At 34.5% G+C, this 18,532-nt stretch overlaps 3 protein-coding genes across 5 annotated transcripts; all 3 read right to left on the reverse strand.

Annotated features, from left to right (window-relative positions):
• Positions 1–3,954: 3,954 nt before the first annotated feature.
• On the reverse strand, positions 3,955–6,812 carry LOC102630047 (hypothetical protein). The gene is made up of 4 exons (XM_006477033.3): positions 6,607–6,812; positions 6,280–6,430; positions 4,987–5,097; positions 3,955–4,568 (listed from the first exon to the last, which is right to left on the reverse strand). The coding sequence occupies exons 2-4, from the start codon at positions 6,394–6,396 to the stop codon at positions 4,314–4,316; spliced, it is 483 nt and encodes a 160-aa protein (XP_006477096.1). The 5' UTR covers positions 6,397–6,430; positions 6,607–6,812; the 3' UTR covers positions 3,955–4,313.
• Positions 6,813–9,004: 2,192 nt separating this feature from the next.
• LOC102630350 (bax inhibitor 1) lies at positions 9,005–10,826 on the reverse strand. Its single transcript, XM_006477034.4, has 6 exons — positions 10,626–10,826; positions 10,184–10,327; positions 9,988–10,079; positions 9,672–9,858; positions 9,387–9,542; positions 9,005–9,285 (listed from the first exon to the last, which is right to left on the reverse strand). Exons 1-6 carry the CDS (start codon positions 10,731–10,733, stop codon positions 9,235–9,237), a joined length of 738 nt encoding a protein of 245 aa, XP_006477097.2. The 5' UTR covers positions 10,734–10,826; the 3' UTR covers positions 9,005–9,234.
• A 1,624-nt stretch (positions 10,827–12,450) lies between these two features.
• Positions 12,451–18,238, reverse strand: LOC102630658 (uncharacterized). Of its 3 annotated transcripts, none has more exons than XM_006477035.4 (15): positions 17,625–18,230; positions 17,492–17,529; positions 16,355–17,152; positions 16,126–16,192; positions 15,978–16,040; positions 15,567–15,630; positions 15,378–15,471; positions 15,201–15,284; positions 15,027–15,116; positions 14,891–14,918; positions 13,998–14,513; positions 13,815–13,876; positions 13,242–13,351; positions 13,068–13,155; positions 12,451–12,980 (listed from the first exon to the last, which is right to left on the reverse strand). In XM_006477035.4, the coding sequence occupies exons 1-15, from the start codon at positions 17,998–18,000 to the stop codon at positions 12,675–12,677; spliced, it is 2,784 nt and encodes a 927-aa protein (XP_006477098.3). In that variant the 5' UTR covers positions 18,001–18,230; the 3' UTR covers positions 12,451–12,674. The 3 variants fall into 3 exon arrangements, 2 of the variants coding, with proteins under 2 accessions (XP_006477098.3, XP_052291624.1); XM_052435664.1 differs by having other exon boundaries at positions 16,355–17,157; positions 17,625–17,725; XR_003065233.2 differs by having other exon boundaries at positions 12,921–12,980; positions 13,795–13,876; positions 17,625–18,238.
• Positions 18,239–18,532: the final 294 nt, after the last annotated feature.

Below are 18,532 nucleotides of genomic sequence, written 5' to 3' on the forward strand. Positions count from 1 at the left end.
TAAATTTGAGTGAAGTTGACATAAAAAATTTACATAAAATTTTGTAGGACTCCACTAAAAGATTTTATGACTTGGCCTCTCCACAATCCCAATATATATATACATATATATAATGAGTAATGATACAGCCACAAACTCTTGTACAAACTTATTTTGTACAAACTAATGTGGCGTGATAAGATTGGTTGAATTAAATATCACTTGGCCCACATGATTTGTTTTTATTAATTTATATTTTCATTCAACTAATAAATTAATTCCACGTCAATTTATACAAAATAAATTTATACAAGAATTTGTGACTGTATCATTACTCATATATAATCCTTCATTACTCCCGGTTCCCAGTCGACTTTTCGTAACATGTACTTGCGAGATAACAGTATTTTATTATAAAATAAAATTTGAATTTTTTTATTCTTTCACAATTATATTTGAGATCCTCACAGTTCATCGTATTTATGTACAGACACCAAAACATTTACTACTTTCTCCAAATGATCCAAGCGCATGTTGAATTTTAGTCACGCCCTTTTACTGTTTCAATCCAAACCTGCAGAAGGTTCGTCGCACGCGTATGGTCCTGTGCTTGACCGGAATGCAACACTGAAATTATACACCAATAAGCTACTACCACGTGTTATCCAACTATTGGCGTGACTAACGTCGAAGATGCTACATATATACATCATGCATTTTGGCCACACTGGTGGCTGGTCTTTGTACAAAGAAACTCACGATTCCAAGTCGGCGATATTTTATTTATTTAAATGATGCAAAAGCAGGTAATCTCATTATTAAACTAATGCAACAAAAAATTCCAGCCATTAAAGAGGAAATCATGATTTTGTTATTAATTAGCTGTGTCACTAATAAAAAAAAAAACTTAAAACATATTTTGCCCTAACTCTTTATTATTTTTAATGGGATACCCGCTTTTACTTTTTCATTTTTTTATATTTGCTTATAAACCCTCTCGTTTTCATTTTTTAATCAATATACACTGCAAAATATATAAACATATTTACAGAAAAAGTACATGGACATTTTTTTTTTAAAAATTTTGACCACGAGGTATCCTAGGGAGGGTCCTAATTGTGAGAGACACCTTTAAGTCCGTACCACAATCCATACTAGAAGTCTCCGCTCGAACCGAGAGGCACGGGCGACTTCCCTGCGACTCGAATTGAAGAGCAAACTCAGTCAAGACACTTAAGAGGACTCCATTACTAGTGAAGTCAACACTTGAGTACACGGACATTTTAACCAATATGCTAAATCAACATTGTTTAAAATGCGGACACTCACACGTGATAATCTTCATATACTAGATAAATCGAGCATTGTATATTCAATTAGAGTTAGTTCTGTATTCATTCGAATTAATTACTAAGGACATTCCTTTTGACTTTCATTTGTTTCGTATAAATAGGGCTTCATGGTTTATATATATAATTTTTTTCCCTTTTGTTTTTTTTACTCCCTCCAAGGACGCGGTTTTATGAATCTGTCAAATATAGGGCCAGGATCAAAGTTAACTGACGTTACACGTAATATGTCGAGCAGGTTAAGATTTCTACCGAAGCCTTAAAGTCTAAACAATTACTAGACATTTGAATGGGTTAAAATTGATAAGACAAGCTCAATGTAACCACCCATTAAACCCACAAAAATCAAATGGGTGTGATTAAGTCAAGTGACAGAGACTCTCCTCTTATTCAATTTTAGTGTAAAGGATTATAATTATCCAGTACGCACACCCAACCAGAAAAAAAGAATAAAAATAAAGATAAATGGGGAAGGTGGGCTCTGATCAGGATTTGCAATTGATAAGACACATATGGGGCCAAAGAATAAGAAAAAAATTTTAAAAAAAGGGTATTAAATTTACTTTTAACATCATGCACTACTAATTCAGTAATTAGGCATGTTTTGGATTTGTCCAATTTTGAAAAGTGCTTTAAGTAAAAGAAAGAAGGGGCAAAGCATTTGTATTTGTGCACAGATATGCTAAATGGTACAAGAAAGCAAAGGCTCAAAAGTCAAGAGTTAGCAAAGTGAATTTTGTTTTAGAAATGAAATCCTTCGAAGGGAAGGTATCTCTAACTGGAGATTCTCCATGTGCTTGTTTGTGGGGCTCCATCACATCAGAGCTGAGATTGCGGCATTATTTTGAACCCAAGACCTAAAATTCAAGCTTGGCTTGGCAAAGCACCGGCCCAGCTGAAATGTCTTTCCATTTAAGGAGACAAGTGGGCCCAAGTTTTTTACCCAATTTAAGGCCCATGTCCTTTTCTTTTAGACCCCCCAAAAAAGAAGAAAATTCCACATTAGACATTTTTCTTTTCAATGCAGGGGAGCTAAATCATTAAAGAGAGAGAGAGAGAGAGAGAGATCAAAATAAATGTTTTTTTTTTCAATGTTCAAGTTTTTTTTTTTTCTAATCTTTTAACTCTACTTATATTTTAAAAATGTGGACACAGCATTAGATAACTCGATAATAAAAAAGACAATTCATAAGCGAAATAATTTGTTATTATCCGTTATTTGAAAATTTAGAATATTGCATGCTAACTTATCAATCCAATGATACTTCTAGAAGTGTTTCTTTATTTGATGCATTTGATAGAGTTTATAGATTAGGTGTTTATCTATTAGGCTGTACTTCTAAGGAAATAAATCACATATAATTGAAGTCTTTGTGTCTCTCTCAATCTGATACTGCAATGGGTCCTTAGAAGTTGTGGCTTACAACGTCATTACCTCAAACCAATTTATCAACGAAGGATTTTGTTTTCTCCAATCCTATTCAAAATTAGCGCACTTTTAAAGTTTAATAAATGTAGTATTGATCTTGGTATTTAGTTATTGTGAGTTAAAACATGGGACATAAAACTTACGACATAATTAAGCATTTTAAGCGGGACATACAAAATTTATACATATAATAATAATAAAAACAAAAATCATACTTTATGGAGAATTTTACTTTTTGATGTGGGAAAATTTTTCAACTTTCATGGGTGGCAATTGAGGACAATGGAAGAAATTAGAGTCCCTTTCGACCTTCATCCCCACCTTATCCCACGTACTAATCCAATCAATCCACAAAAGGATTTGTCAACTTCCAACTAATTTTTTTTTTTCTTTTATAATGCATTTTTGGATTCTAATGGGGTAGTAGTGACACTGTTCATAGTTGCGTGGACTAGGTGGCAATAATATGATGCTTGGGCGGTGTGTAAAAAAAAAAATTGCAATCCATAGAAATTCTCACGCAAAAACTAATCTTTTATGAAAGGATAAGCTTGAAGATTTCACATTTATATTAAGATAATGATGACGGTCCATCTTAAGAATTGGAATCTTTTTTCTTGCAGAACCATCAAGAAATATTTGACGCGCCAGATGATTGGCGAGTGCGGGTATATTTTTATTCACATTCTTCTTTCTTTTGCAAACGGGAGCTTTTGATTTATTTTTACCCCAAAAGCATATATGCTAGGAAAGTTTTGGTCCCTAGAGAGGGGGGACAAAAAAAATAAAAAAACCAGAGAGGTTATGAAAGCTTTGACGATTGATGACCAAAGAAGTTGAAGTTTGAAGGTCTGGTCGGTTTCTTAACTTTCCAGTCGGTTCAAATTGAGGCCATACTGCAATGATACGTGTTGTCCTTGTCTTGTTGAATTCATGGAACCAAAATTTAGCCCCTCTCAAGGAGCCTTACTTACAAGCCACGTCCACTGTATGCGTTTACCAAGCCGAACGGATCCTGATTGATTCACGATGACATCCGCTGACCTAGTGATGTGTATCAAGCGTTGCTAATTTAGTTACTTCATCTCGTCGACTCTGGGGGAAATGACAAAAGGAATCCCACCTAAGCTCTTTTATCTAGACATGGTTGTTCCTAGCATCTGGATTCAATTGATAGAGAAGTAGGCTAAACTTAGCTATTGAAAAAGGCCACTCCGCACTCATTTTAAACAAACTTTACAAAAAGTAAGATACTGTACTTGCATGAAGTTCTATCACTAAGAGACTTCCTGCATGCTCATACCATTTGAGTGAAATCTTAGAATGCCAGATTACATCATGCATTTGATACAAACTCCCTTGTGAAATTGTCAGCGTGTGATAAAAAAATCTGACAAAACGTTGCCTCCGTTATTCAAATCAATTTTGATGGCCTCAACTAGGGAAATTGACCATGGGTGCAACAAATGAATCTGACAGTTACATCCGAAGGTAGAAGAAAGGGGAGGCTACAGAATTCTTCTGTTTCTACTGCAATCTAGAAGCAATTCACAGAATCACCTCATCTGAGCATGATTTTGGCTGGTGGTGGATTCTGCATCCTGGGGATCATCCTTCGTGTTTGAGTGTTCCTTCAAATTTAAGTGTTGTGCGTTTGCAAGTCTTTCAGCTTCAGCTTTCTCAACCAAGGCCTGTCTCTGCATGGCTGCCATCATCTCCCTCATAGTCTTCTCCTCCCCATCCAATTGCATTTTCACTATAATCTCGGCTTCCTTGTCAATTGGCTTGAAGTATTCTTCAATGGCAGCTTCCTGAACATAAAAACACGACTTTTCTTTACACAACAGAATCAGGAACTTAATTTGAGACATTTAACTGGGGGGACAAGACAATGAAACAAAAGAGACTGCAAAAGCCTCCACTCTAGCTCCAAGTGCTTTACCATGACAGAAAACGAATAATCCATGAAGTGAAAGCAAATCATTTAGACTTTTAGGTGATAGGATTTATGAGTTCAGATGATACATTGCCAGCCAAAGGTTAAGTAACCAGGCTCGCTATTTACTACAAGGTAAACCAAATAGTTTTAAAAACCCTACTTAGATGCAGACTTCAATTATGCCACATTCTCCAATCAAGAAATAAGGATAGACATAACAATACAGAATTAGCGATGAACAGAAGAAACTCCTCAAAATAATCAATTAGGCCATTGAATGTGTAACTCACCGTTTCTTCTAGTTTCTTATTCAAATTCTGCATTTCCTCAACCATACGGCGAACCTCAGATAATATAGCTTTTTCAGGGATTTTCCTTAGAGCAACCTTCCTTTCTTGCGCCTGCAGGAAAAGTATCAAGGAAAATTAGGAGAATTCTAAGCCAAATTTCCTAGAGAACTTGTTGACCAATTTATTATGATGAGAAATTCAGAATGGTATTAACTGAACAGAATGCAATACAGCCAAAAAAGTTAGAAAAAATGATTTAAAGCATTAAAAATCAGGAAAGAAGAAAGATTGTGTCTATAAATCAGCCACACATTAGGCTTCAAAATAATCGTATTGCTAGCAAAATTTGGATATATTGTTCAAATTCAAGAGTTCCGATTGTTATGAATAATAGATTTGGACCTGAATGCCATAACAGACAATTAACTTAAAGGAGTTAAATAGAAGAAATTTCTCCATATAAAAGCTTCCAAATTCCGTTTCTTCCTTTCTAAGGAGCAAAGTTTTCATAACTCTGCAGGTAAATATTTCACTTTCTTCTGTTCCTACGACCCACTAGTTCAACCTCAGATTAAACACCACTTATAAGATTAATTGCTTTTCGAAAGGATAAAAAAGAGTAACTGAAAACACAATAGGGATCCTACAACCCCCAACATCAAAAGAAATATGAGTGCTTTTGGCAATTGTATGCCATCATAATAATGCATTTTCTAGTCAGTAACAAGGAGCCAAAAGCAGACATAGGAAAATTAACATTTGCAGAGAGGAAATGCAAAAAAAAGAATAAGCTAGATTTACAGAAATTAATTTCAAAAGGCAGTCCTCATGTTCCATTGTTTGTTAATCTGAAAGAATCTAGTTAAGAAGATAATTGTTTACAGTGAAGAAACATCAAAAGAAGATAAGCCAAGTAGGAAGAAGAATTACGATACATTATTTCAGCCACTAAACAAGAAGTTGGCCCAAGATGGCAAAACAATGTTTGAGCACCAAAAACAAAAGATATCAATACAAATATGAATAACCTGAACGGGATCAAACAACTATGATGAAGACAAACAAACCAAATTCAATCTACACGCTGTAAGATAGGAAAACAAATGCCAGAAACCAAAATGTAACAGAAAACTACATTGCAAGCATGCTTACCTCAAGCATACACATTTAAATAGGATTTACTAGAGAACTTAGAACATGAATAAAAGTTACACACAATTTGAAGCATGTTAAAAATTAAAATGCCTAAATCTACACGACAACAAAGAGAAATGAATGTAACAACAAGTAAACCTGTTGGAGACGCTTCTCAAGCTGCAACCTGTAAGATCGAATCCTCCGTTCTTCATATCCAGAAAGAACCCTCGCATAGAACATAGCTCTTCTACCAAACTCCAATAGCTTATCCATCCTAATTATTCATTAATTCAACGCGCATAAATCCCTATACAAGCATAGGAACAATAGTCAATAAGATTGAAAAAAAAAAATAGTAGAGCATTAAAAATCCCACGGTGAAATTAGACTGCATAACCATAGTGGGTTGCTATTAGAATAGTAAGCTTTGCGAGCTGAGCTAGGTTTTTGCAGAAACGAAAGTGAAGAAAGTGCCACGCGTACCTGTGAGCTCAATCGGGGCAAAAATGTTGATGTGATTGTGAAATTCAGAACGGTGATGAAAGACAAAAAGAGGAAGCGCTCGATCTTTGAGTCAACAGCGAATCTGGCAGTAACTGATTCGAAGATTTGTTTGTATAATCGACTGGAAATGGGAGAGGGAGAAAGGGTTTACCTATTTATTATGGCTGTATACAAAACTTTTCAATTAGAGTTTTTGAGGTATAGTTTTTATTAATATAATTTTTCTTTAAAAAAATGTAGTTGTTTAGTTGTTAAATTTTTTTTATTAAAAATTATAAAATGATTATAATGGATAAGTTTTTTGAAATTATGCTACGAGAATAATAAAATAAAATAATTAAATAAGTAGAGGGTATTTTAAATATTTTAATATTTAAAAAATTCAATCTCTACTCCTAAATATTTAAAATTTAATCCTTTATTAGTAGACGTAAAACAACTTACTTAATATTTTAAAACTATATTGAACAAAATAATCAAATAACAATAAAAATTTTGATAAAAACTTATGAGATTAAATTTATTACAATATCAAGATTGAATTATATTAAATTAAATTTAAATGAATATTAGTTTAAATTAAATTTTATTAAATTTTGAATTCATGGATATTTAGTAAGATATATTATTATTAATTAGCAACAAAAATTATATATATATTATGTATGTATGCATTCAATTAGTTGTTGGATAGTCATAATTATAATAAAGAAATATAAGTTATTTAAATTATATGTTATTTCATATGAGATATATCATTTCATTAAATAAATAAATAAAACTATTCAATAATAAATTAATTAATAAATTTTAAGCAAACCATGAATAAAAATAAATAAATTACTTAATTAATAATAATACATGAATAACTTTTAAGTTATAAACAAAAATAATGTAATATTTTTCTTCTCATTATCTCATGTAACTAAACCTGAAATTAGGATTACTAATCCTATAAATTTAGAATTAAAATTTAAATTTGGTCCATTGATCTAACCTAAGTATACTTCCAAACATGGGATTAATTTTTTATCTTAAAAATTAATCCAATTCTACACTTGCCCAAACACTCACAAGCCACTCTATCCTTGCTCTAGCAGGGATAGAGCTTTGAATTTGTTTTTATTAGTATTTATTTTTTATTAAAATATGCAATCTTACTAGAGATGATAATTTTTCTTGTTCGAATAAGATCTTATAGGATCATGTCCCGTTTAGGATGGGAGACATATTTTTTGTTCCAAAAGAATAAAGGAACGTGAATGAAACTTTTTTAATTCCACTTGAATAAACGAGATAAAACTAGGATTGGCAAATCCCGTCCCATTGCCAACCCTAGTTGTTAGTTTGATTAATTATTATACTGTTGAATTATTAAATATTATTATCTAAATCTATAATTTTTGAAGTGTAAATCTTAATATTAATGCGCAATAAAAGCAAGTAGAAAACTATTAGTATAAAATTGTATTCGAACATACATGTAATCAAAATAAAATTATTATTTAATTATTCATCTTTGTATTTATTTAAGATTTTTGCTATATTTACTTACATTTGAACTGTTCAGAATAATAGAATGAGACGAGATATTTAATGAAACAAGATTAAGATAAATTTTTTTGCTAAAAAAATAAAGGGACATGAATGAACATTTTCTAACCCACTTACAGAATAGGACTGAGATTAACAAACCCTAACCCCACGTTCGTTTAGAATTTGAAATTAGTCAAAACTGCTTTTTTTCAAATCTGTTTTATATTCTCTATAAAGAGACTCCTCAGTTGGCTAATGAAGCAAGCCAGCAAGGAGGTTGAAGACGACCGTATCCCACCCAACACCCAGAATAAAGATACTTCATTCCCAAGAAAGGTCCATTATTTTAAAGTTATAGCTTGCTATATATTGCCCAAGAAGTAGGGGACGCACACTCGGAGTTTTAGTATAAATAAGCAAAAATTCAGATCAAATGAAGATGAGTATTTTTGGTTTTCGGCTTTTCGCAAATGCTGAGGCATTTTCTTCTCCTCTCTACTCTCTCAATAGTTCTAGAAATCTGCAAATGCTTCCGCGATCAGCAGATTTTATAACAAAAACATAGGTCACAACATTGCGATTCAATTGTAAATGCTCCCTTGTCCGGAAAGAGTGCTCAAGTCCTCATGTAACAACATATAAACATTTTCCAAAATAATAACATAACAGTATTTTAGAAAATTTGGAACATTCATATTTCCTAATTCACACACCTAATTCACACAAGAAACAAGCGCGGAATCCAGGACTTGGCTCATTAAGGAGCACATGAAAATAAAATGTCAAGAGTAGCAGGCCAAGAAACACACAAACTTCAGATTATACACTTGAATCACCATAGTAAACAGCAAACAGTGAATTTTATTAAAATGTCGTTTCAGAACCCACCGGCCATTGTCAAGCAGCAAAATAGCAAAAATTAGCGAACACAACTAACCCCATGTATTACATCTGATTGTTAAGAGAGGTGCAGCTTGGAGAAGAGAAGTAAGCACAAGAATATACACAACAAATTTAGTTGTTCTGCAACCCTTACTTAAACAAGCACTGTCCGTCCAGCTACCGAGAGATTCAGTCTCTCCTCTTCTTCTTCTTCTCCTCTTTCTCAGATGCATGCTTCAACTGCTCACCAGTAAAATAAAATTAAAATAAGATAATGGTTGCGCTAATTTAAAAACATAAGCAGAAAAAATGGAACTGGTTTTAAAGACAATTCAACTCACCATGATTATGAGAATACGAACAAAGACAGCAACAAAGTCAGTGAAAAGAGTCAGGGCATGCTTGACATAATCCAAGTCTCCAAAGTGAGCTTTCTCAATTATATCCTGGGTATCCACCACGATGTAGCCAACAAACACCAACAGCCCAAAGTATAACTGCAAAAACAATCAAAAGCACATAGTATTGTACATTTAATACATGTCAATGAACGGATCGTGAAAATAATAATTTAAAAAAGAAAAAGGAACTCTTAGTATGAAAGTTCACAGTTAGCATCCTCTAACCTCAAACTTGAAGATAGCTGTTGAACCACCAAAGATAGAGGAAGCAAAATGCAACCAAAGAAGCATGGACAGGCCTGATGAAAGCAAGCCACCAAGATAGAGATACTCTCTCCGCCTTGCAACCATGGCAGCTACAGAAAAACAAGCGAAAGCCAGCCCGGTTCCCACAAATGCAGATATCAGAATGCTGTAGCAAAATAAAAAGAAATTACTATCAGCACACACAACTCCAACATCAATCAAACAAAACAAAAACATAACTGATACAAACACAGTATAGGAATAAATGTTTGAAACATTTATAGATATTGGATACCTTGGGTCAATTTGAATGGCGAGATCAATCAAAGGACCAATTGATGCACCTTTAAAGAGAGCGGTAGCCATGAGCAGAGAAACCCTCTTTTTCTGCTCATCAAGCAAACATAAAAAATCAGCACCCAAAACAAAGCGTCGAGAGAAAATAAAGAGCATTAAAAAAATAATAATAATAAAAAAGAAAGAGAGGGTACCTCTTCATAACTAGGGGTTGCGAGAAGCCAAACCATTGATCCAATCATTGCAAAAACCGTAAGTAAGCCACCAATGTTCCAGAGGAGATGGAGGTAGACTCCAGTGGCTGATGCCACCAGTGCACAGCATAATGACAGATAAACCTAGCACAATTGCAAAATTTCCCAAAAATCACAACAAACCCTAATACGACGAGAGATTCAACTACGGACATTAAATAAAAGCCTTTTTGATTTGAGGTGATCCTAAATTTTCCCTTTTCCTTTCTTCTTTCTCTTCCAGGATATGAATTCCCAAGAAGGCGATACGTTTAAGGCAATCTAAATTATACAAAACAGTGAATATCTCTCTAATGGAAGCAACTGTCAATCAAGAAAGTGCATAAAAACAAAAATTCAATATTTTGACCGGGGAAAATAAATTAAAAATTAAGGATCTAACCTGCTTAAGGTGAGACTGGACGACGGGAGAGATCTGGTGAAAGTTTTTCAAGGACTCCCAGCGGGCTTCGCCGTTACGAGACTCGAAGTAGGAAGAGAAAGCATCCATTCTTGATTATTGACGTTGCTTGTCCGAAAAAGAAAACTCGAGAAAATTGCAAGAGAAAATTCAGATGGAGTCGATCCCAAATTAGATTAATCAGGAATCCTGATGGATATTTATATTATCGTTCAGATGATGAAAGTTTTTCTTGGAACTTTCCAGGATTGACGTCGTTACAATATCGCCCTTTCTGTAAAGCTTTAATTACCATTTTGTCCTCTCGGGTGCGTTATGAAATGACACCCCGTCACCCTGCACGTTAAATACTATTTTATTTTCAAATTGATAATATATATGTGTTTGCTATATTTAAAAAAAAAATAAAAAAACCTGTCGGCTTAGTTATTTAATTTACATTTTTAATCATGAAATTTCTGAATCATTGATTCGTGGTATGGAAATTGCCTCTAGAAAATAGTCAAAATTAAAAAGTCAAGAAGAATTCTCCAATAATTTGAGGGTAGTTATGGAAATTGCGAGGACATTATAGAAATTTCGCGAGTTTGGAGGACAAGTTCTCGATGCGCTACAATTCAAACGGTCGACGATGATGACAAGCAAGAGACCTTCTAAATTTCTAACAATAAACATCGCTTTGCCATTAAGAAAACAAAAATCTGCTACCATCTATTCCTTCAAACCACGTCATTTAACCAATGACATGTTGCCACGTCAGGAATGGAAACTAATCGAACTCAATAACACGTTCTAGTTTATTAATAAATTACTGTAAGCTGACTGCTAAAACTTGTATACAAATTGACACGTACGAGGGCGCCTTTTGTAACGGGCATGCGTAGGGTTTGACAAAATTTGACCTCGGTAATAAATCGGATTACAAACTTTAATTTGATTAATGGTGTAAATATTTGTATCAATGAAAATATTGCAATCAGTTAAGAAGATTATTTTAAAAAATTTTAAAAAAAGGTATAATTGATCACAAATTCAATTTCTCTTTATATTTAAAAGTCTCTCCATTCATTTCGGATACATCAACTTGATTTTAAATCTTATTCTTTTTCATTAGTTTTCTTTGTTATCCACTTAACTTATATCTATTAAATTAAATTAATGGCAGAGTAAAACATTAAAATTCAAGGTACACAACAAAATGAACTTATTACAAAAATAATGTTATACTTATTTACTCCAAATACTTAATTAAGATACTCCTTGATATAACATCTCATGTGCAACTTAATAATTAATAATAAAATCAATTAATATTATACACATAACATTAAATAATTTGTAACATATTTTAACGAAATATCTAAACTAAGTAAACATAACTATATTGATTTGAATGATCAATCAAGCAGGTACGATTAACAACCGAATCGAAAAGCAATGATCACAAAAATTGAACAAGAAAATCTAGCTGTGCGAAGTGCGACATTACACACCATCACGTGGTGACACTGATTGAGATTGAAGATAAGATGAAGATAAGATTCCAAAGAGATAAAAAGGAGGGAGCATGATTACATTGTATAATTTGTACGGGAATTCTCAGGTTCTCAATGGCTTTGCTCGGCCACGACACAAGTCCTTCCAGCTTTAATAAGCTTATTTCTTAGTTTTGAGGGAAGCAACGCTATTTCAGCTTTCCTCAAGCAGAGTTCCCGAGAATCGCTCGTCTTTGCTTCGGAGATACCAGACCCCACTGGGATAATTGAGTTTTTTTATTTTCATGTTCTGAGGCTGAGGGCCAATGAAGGAGTGTATAACTTTGACTTTTATCATGTAAATTGTAATAATGATACAGTTCGAGCTCCTCAGCTCCATGGTGTCAGTGTAAAAATTTACAGTAGATTACAACAAATGAAAACGAAAAAGCTAAAATGCTTTAACCTGGACGCACTCACAGAAGCCGGCTAGCATAAGAGGGTTAGTTAGCAATAACTACTGATTTTAAGGTCCAAAAAATGAATGTCCTGTTAACTACTGAGATATCTTCAAAGGTCTGGCACTGCATTGTTTGTGTGATGGATTGCCAGTTGTGTTGTCAATGCTAGACCCTTGCCTGAGCAGCTTCTGCTTTCTCAGCATCTCATGGCAAGGAGCAAAGAATTCATGTTTTAAAGCATCCTCTGCACTGATTCTCAGTCTTGGGTTCACAGTTAAGCACTTGTCCACCAGATCAAATAATGAACTAGGGATTACCTCAAGGAAGTCTGGTCTCTTTGTGATCAATTTACACCATTCGGGCAGGTTAATTGGTGGCGAAGATTTTGCAGCATAGAGGTCCTGCAATGAAATGATGATAATTAATTGGCACATTTCCTAATTACTATTTCGTAATCAAGTTAATTTCGTAACATAACGAATGAATACTTCAGGGAATGACGATTCACGGTTGTGTAGTTTTGCAACTTCCCATAGGTCCTCAGAGCCCCTCAACTTTGCAATATCCTTAATATTCCTGGCAACACATGGTAGGAAAAATTAGATAATAGGATTACAATAGAATTGAGTAAAATGATTTTCATATCTTGAAGAGATTCTTACTGTTCAGGATCGCCAAAAAAGGGAGTTCTACCAATCATTAGGTAGAGTAATGTGACCCCTGCAGACCAGATATCGAGCTTGGGACCTTGATGTTGAGATCTAAACAATACCTGCATAAAGATGATGTTATGTCTGTTTCCCTAGAGAAACAAATTAAGAAGAGAGATCAATAACGTTAAAAAGTTCCAATATTTTCTAAGAGACAAGGACAATATTAGATAAGCAGTAGGCCGTGGGCATAAATTAAAACCCTGGTGAAAGCAAAATTTGGTTTTAGGTTCTTGGTAACAGTGGCCGACTTCTCAAGGACCTCTTTGACTGATTGCTGTCATAACTACTAAGATATTGAAGATACTTATAAATGATTCTAGGAATATCTTCTTTAGTAAAATAAGAATGCATCTTCATTTTTCAGTCAAAACAAACCATGCTGCCCTTTAGGAGGAAAAAAAAAAGGAAAGAAAGAAACAAAAAGATGCTGGCACATGTCCATGGAACGCCAGGTGTTGAACAAAATAGGAGCTTTGAATTAGGTGAATATTAAAGCATTAACTGGTTTATTATGTGTGTCACCTCAGGAGCTCGGAATCCTTTTGTTCCAGCACAAGGACCATCTTTCTTCTGCTTCCCATTCCCTAATAACAAATAAAATATGATTAGTACAGATACTGGATGTAATTTTTCACTTTTTGAAGATAGTTATTGGATGTAATTTGGTCAGTAACTAAATTTGCAAATCTGATAAATCGGATGGACCTTTGTTCATCAAGCCAGCTCCAGCAACAGCAATGCCATTTGAGTGCAGAGGCATTGGAGTAATATAAACCAACTCTTTACCCACTTTTCCAGGTGGGGCAACAACTCGCTTTCTCCTAGGAGCAGGACAATCTGATGCTTCATAATTTGGATTCCTCAATGCTTTCTGCAAAAGGCTGATGAGCTCCTTCCTACCTTGGCATGGCAATGGCTCTCTCAACCTTTCTGCAGGAGTCCTAGTACTTGTAGCTTCTTTGGCAGAGGTTATGCCAGAGCCATCTGCACCTTGACTGTTGATAATGTTCCGACTACCTAAGTCATTATGGACATTTGTTTGTCTTACAACCTTCCTTTTCAGGTCCTTAGGTTCTAAATTTGAGCCTTTTCTAGTGTCTTGTTTGACTGCAACCAGAGATTTTGCACCTGGGACCTTCCTACCGTTGACAGGAGGTACATATTTAGTACCAGGAAGAGTAGCCTGATTGAAACTGCCATCAAATTCCACCTTTAATTTGTCTGTAAAAATTACAATATAGCTCCATAAATTCTTGTGGTTTACCTGTGCAATATTATAACCAGAACAACTTTGGCACAACACATTCCAACAAATTAGAAGATACACTTTTGTGTTTTAAAGTGAGGAAAAGATTGAATGAAATTAAGCTTGTAAACAGCAAGATGAAAAAAATGAAAAACTTAAGCAGACAATCCAATATGCAACTCAGAACCTAACAGAGTAATTTTTATTTAATTTAATGGTCTTGTACTTCTGTACTATTTGCTTATCAAGTATTAACTTTATGTGGATGCAGTCAAGTTTTCATTCTTAGGACTAGAATTGTGCTAACTTTATGCTTGATTTGCCACAAAGTCGGACAGAAGGGGAAGCTTACTTATGGCTTCATGCTTCTGATGCAGATCCTGTTGAAGTAAAGGGGAAAAAAAATCATCAAACTACGTCAACCAGAGGCCCAGGAAAAAGAATAATACAAACATACCAAAAGGCAGATGGAGACAAGTATCACTAACCATAGCAAGATTAAAATCAATGAGATAACCTTTAACAGCCTTACAAGAGAAAAGGAAGTTGCCAGGCTTAACATCTCTATGAACTATTCCCTGCATGTAAAGAATGTAAAACATCATGAAATATATTAGGATCACGTAAACCTATGTGTGCAAGTATGTGGCTACAATGCATACCTGCTTATGCAGACTTGCTAGTGCCCTGAACAAACAGTAGCCATACCACTGTAACTGAGAAAGATCTATCTCTTTTTTCAATACCTAATATTTAAAACAAAGAGAAAAGTTAAAAAGAAATAAAACAAACAAATAATTACATAAAGAGAAAGAAAAATTGGCATTGAAGAAAATCACCTCGGGTCTGTCATGTTTAACATGCTCTAGAACAAAGCAATCAGAATCACCACTCTTAAAACAGCCTTCATATTTTATTATAAAGTTTTTCCCCCTGAATAAAAAGGATATCTCTTGCATATTATAATTCACTCTTTTGCAAACTCAAAACACAAGAAAGATTTTTTTTTTTTTTTTTCGCAAGCTTACCCAAAACGCTCCAGCATTCTCAATTCATTGCTAACATAGTGTTTACTAGCATTTGCATGAGGGCCTGCGGAGTCATGAAACAACTTGATATCAGGGGAGTGCTTTTGAAGCATCTTCTCCCGCACCGATCAATGACTAATATGGGCTAATTCACTATTACAGAACATTTCCACCAACAATGAATTCAATTGAGTGTTTAACAAAACTTATGGTAGATTAGTTTAGACAATGCTTTTCCAGGTATAAAATTTTCCAACAAATATTCATCGACGACATCTAAATTCTCCTCATCTCCAAGTCCTTTTCATAATTTTAATTCTCTACAGAAAATGCTACTTGGAAACAATTACATTGATAAAAGCTAGTCCATAACTGAAAGCAAAAGATATAGAAATGAGATGTCTCACTTACATTTAATGGCTACTACGGTGCCATCATTTTTCCTTCGTGCCCTGTAAACAGTGCCATAACCACCTATATTTCAAAGAAAGGTTAACAGCTTAATCCACATTATAATAAAAAATGATGTGAAGCAAAATAAAAATTATAATAATCATACCTGAACCCTCTTCCTCTTCTACAATAAATGATTCAAAGTTTGGCAGTACCTTTGCATTTGTTTGATCCTACAAAACAAGCATCAATTAACCTCAAAAAAATAAAAGAATAGCTAAATATGTTGCACAACTTACTATCAAAAGATGGTTTTACTACGGTTTAGAATAATGAAACTACATATCAAACAATTGGTAGAACATATGAGATTCTAAAATGTCATTAGAGCATACCTTAGGAGAAAAGGAGTTAGAGTTTTTCCTTTGATCTTTCACATCATTATGATTCCCTGTGGCTTTCAGCGCCATAATTCTGGAAATTTGATCTCTTTTACCTTGCTTCTTCTCTTTGGCATCAAAAGCCTTATTATGTCTTGAAGCCTGCAGTTTTGGTCCTTTTGGATCAATTCCATCCTTGTGGAGGAATTTTGTCTTTGCAGAGGGTTTCCTCAACTGCCTATTTGTGACTGGAAGTTCAGCTGCTGGTGATACAGCCCTTATATCCACATCAATTTCATGCTCATTATCCAAAGATGGCTTATCAATCAGGGTAGTATCCAATGGCAGCACAAGATTTTCTATTCTTTTTGTTGTACCTAAATCAGTGAACTGTTCTTTCTCCTCACCTTCAACAATTGTGTCATATTCTGAAGTTTCAGCATTTGTACCTTTATTAGCATAATTAACAACCACAGTCTTAGCTGCTGATGCATTGTTCTGTTTCATATCATCCAGACAGTATGTGGGATCAACCCTTAAATGACTATTAAGATCCGGTAATCTAGTTGTAAGTGCTAATTCTGAGTCAAACTTGCATTGCATTAATGTTTTAGGCACCATCATTTCTGCAAACATTTTCATTCCCACCCCACCTTCTACATGTACCGTGTCCTTAAGCTTGCAACTTAACTGTCCATCTCTGAATTTGAAAATTGAGGGTGGCTTAAGCATCACTTGATTCACGATAACTGACATGTCACTTTGTCTTTGAATTGTGCTCCTGCTGATTCCATCGGTTATATGATAACTTCCCTGCACTAATGCTTTGATTCAACAAGAGTTGGAGATAATAATCTACTAAATTATTCAAACTTAAAAGCACACTACTTAAAAAAAAAAAAAAAAGTCTCTCCTCACCAGGATAATACAGAAATGAGAAGCAAAATAAGAAATTAGTACGTATTTAATTTGCAATTCTGGTGATATTTGACTTTTATTACTGTAAACTGCAAATTGCAGCTTACTTTTTGGAAACTGCTTACAATTAGCAAATCAAACGACTTTCTATAGAACCTGAGCAGGGACGACAGCTAACAGCCTATCATCACTAACTCAACACAAAAAATAAATATAATTAACTAAAAAAATTACCATTGCTGCAGCATTATGAATCCTCTTAGCCAAAGGCACTGTAAATCATTGACCAAAAAAAAAGGAAAAATCAAATACAATACGGAAAATAGGGGGAAAAACTGTTAAAAAGGGAAATCAAAGAGCAAAGTACCTTCTTCATAAGTATCGGTATCATCAAAAGGAGATCGTTTTCGCTTCAAAAAGCCCAACCTCCATGGATCCTCAGAGCGAGGTCCAAGTTCAAGCCGCGGCGTCAAAGCATCGAAGAAGCGGAAATTATTGGCGACAATTTCAGCAAAAGTTACTAGAGCAATAGGAGAGAGAGTGACATAGAGATCGTCTGTTAGCGAAATCGGAGAGTTAGGGATTAGGCAGAGAGATTGTATGAGGTCGGGAGTAGCGTGGAAAAGGGTGCATCCGGGCGCAATCTCGGCCAGCCGGACCGGCCGGCGTTGGGAGAGGAGGAGAGCGAGGATGTGCCATGCTTTCTCCGACACTGATTCGGTGGTAAGTTGCTGAGTTGGCATCACGAGTTCAGGTGGAGAGAGAAGTTAGGGTTTGAGTCTGTGAAAGTAAAAGAAGTGCATTTGAGCAAACGGCGGGATCATAAGGGTATGGTGATGGAGGGAGGCGGGAATCAGACACGTTTGAAATTTGAGATTTAGCACGTGCGATTCCCCGCCAAGCCAACCCAAACGGATTTTAGGATTAACCGGATCAGATTGTAAAATCCAACCCAAACTGAATTAAAAATCAAAATAAATTTTGCTTTCGGTTCTATTCGGTTGACCCGAATCAAATGCCAACCCCTATCTCGCATGGCTCGCTTAACTTTTGCAGCTGTTTATGTGTAATTTTCACTCGAGAAATTACTTGGTGAATGGAAAAAAAATATTATTAAGAATGTGGACAATTTCTTCAACGCTTTTATTATTTTTAAGGTCATTTTATAATGCTGTGATTAAAGTCACAACATCAACACCATAACTAAATATTAATCATATAAATAAAATATAAAACTTATAAATTAACATTAATTGTAAAATAAAATATAAGACT

This window comes from Citrus sinensis, chromosome 3 (assembly GCF_022201045.2).
Source record: "Citrus sinensis cultivar Valencia sweet orange chromosome 3, DVS_A1.0, whole genome shotgun sequence".
Taxonomy (NCBI): domain Eukaryota; kingdom Viridiplantae; phylum Streptophyta; class Magnoliopsida; order Sapindales; family Rutaceae; genus Citrus; species Citrus sinensis.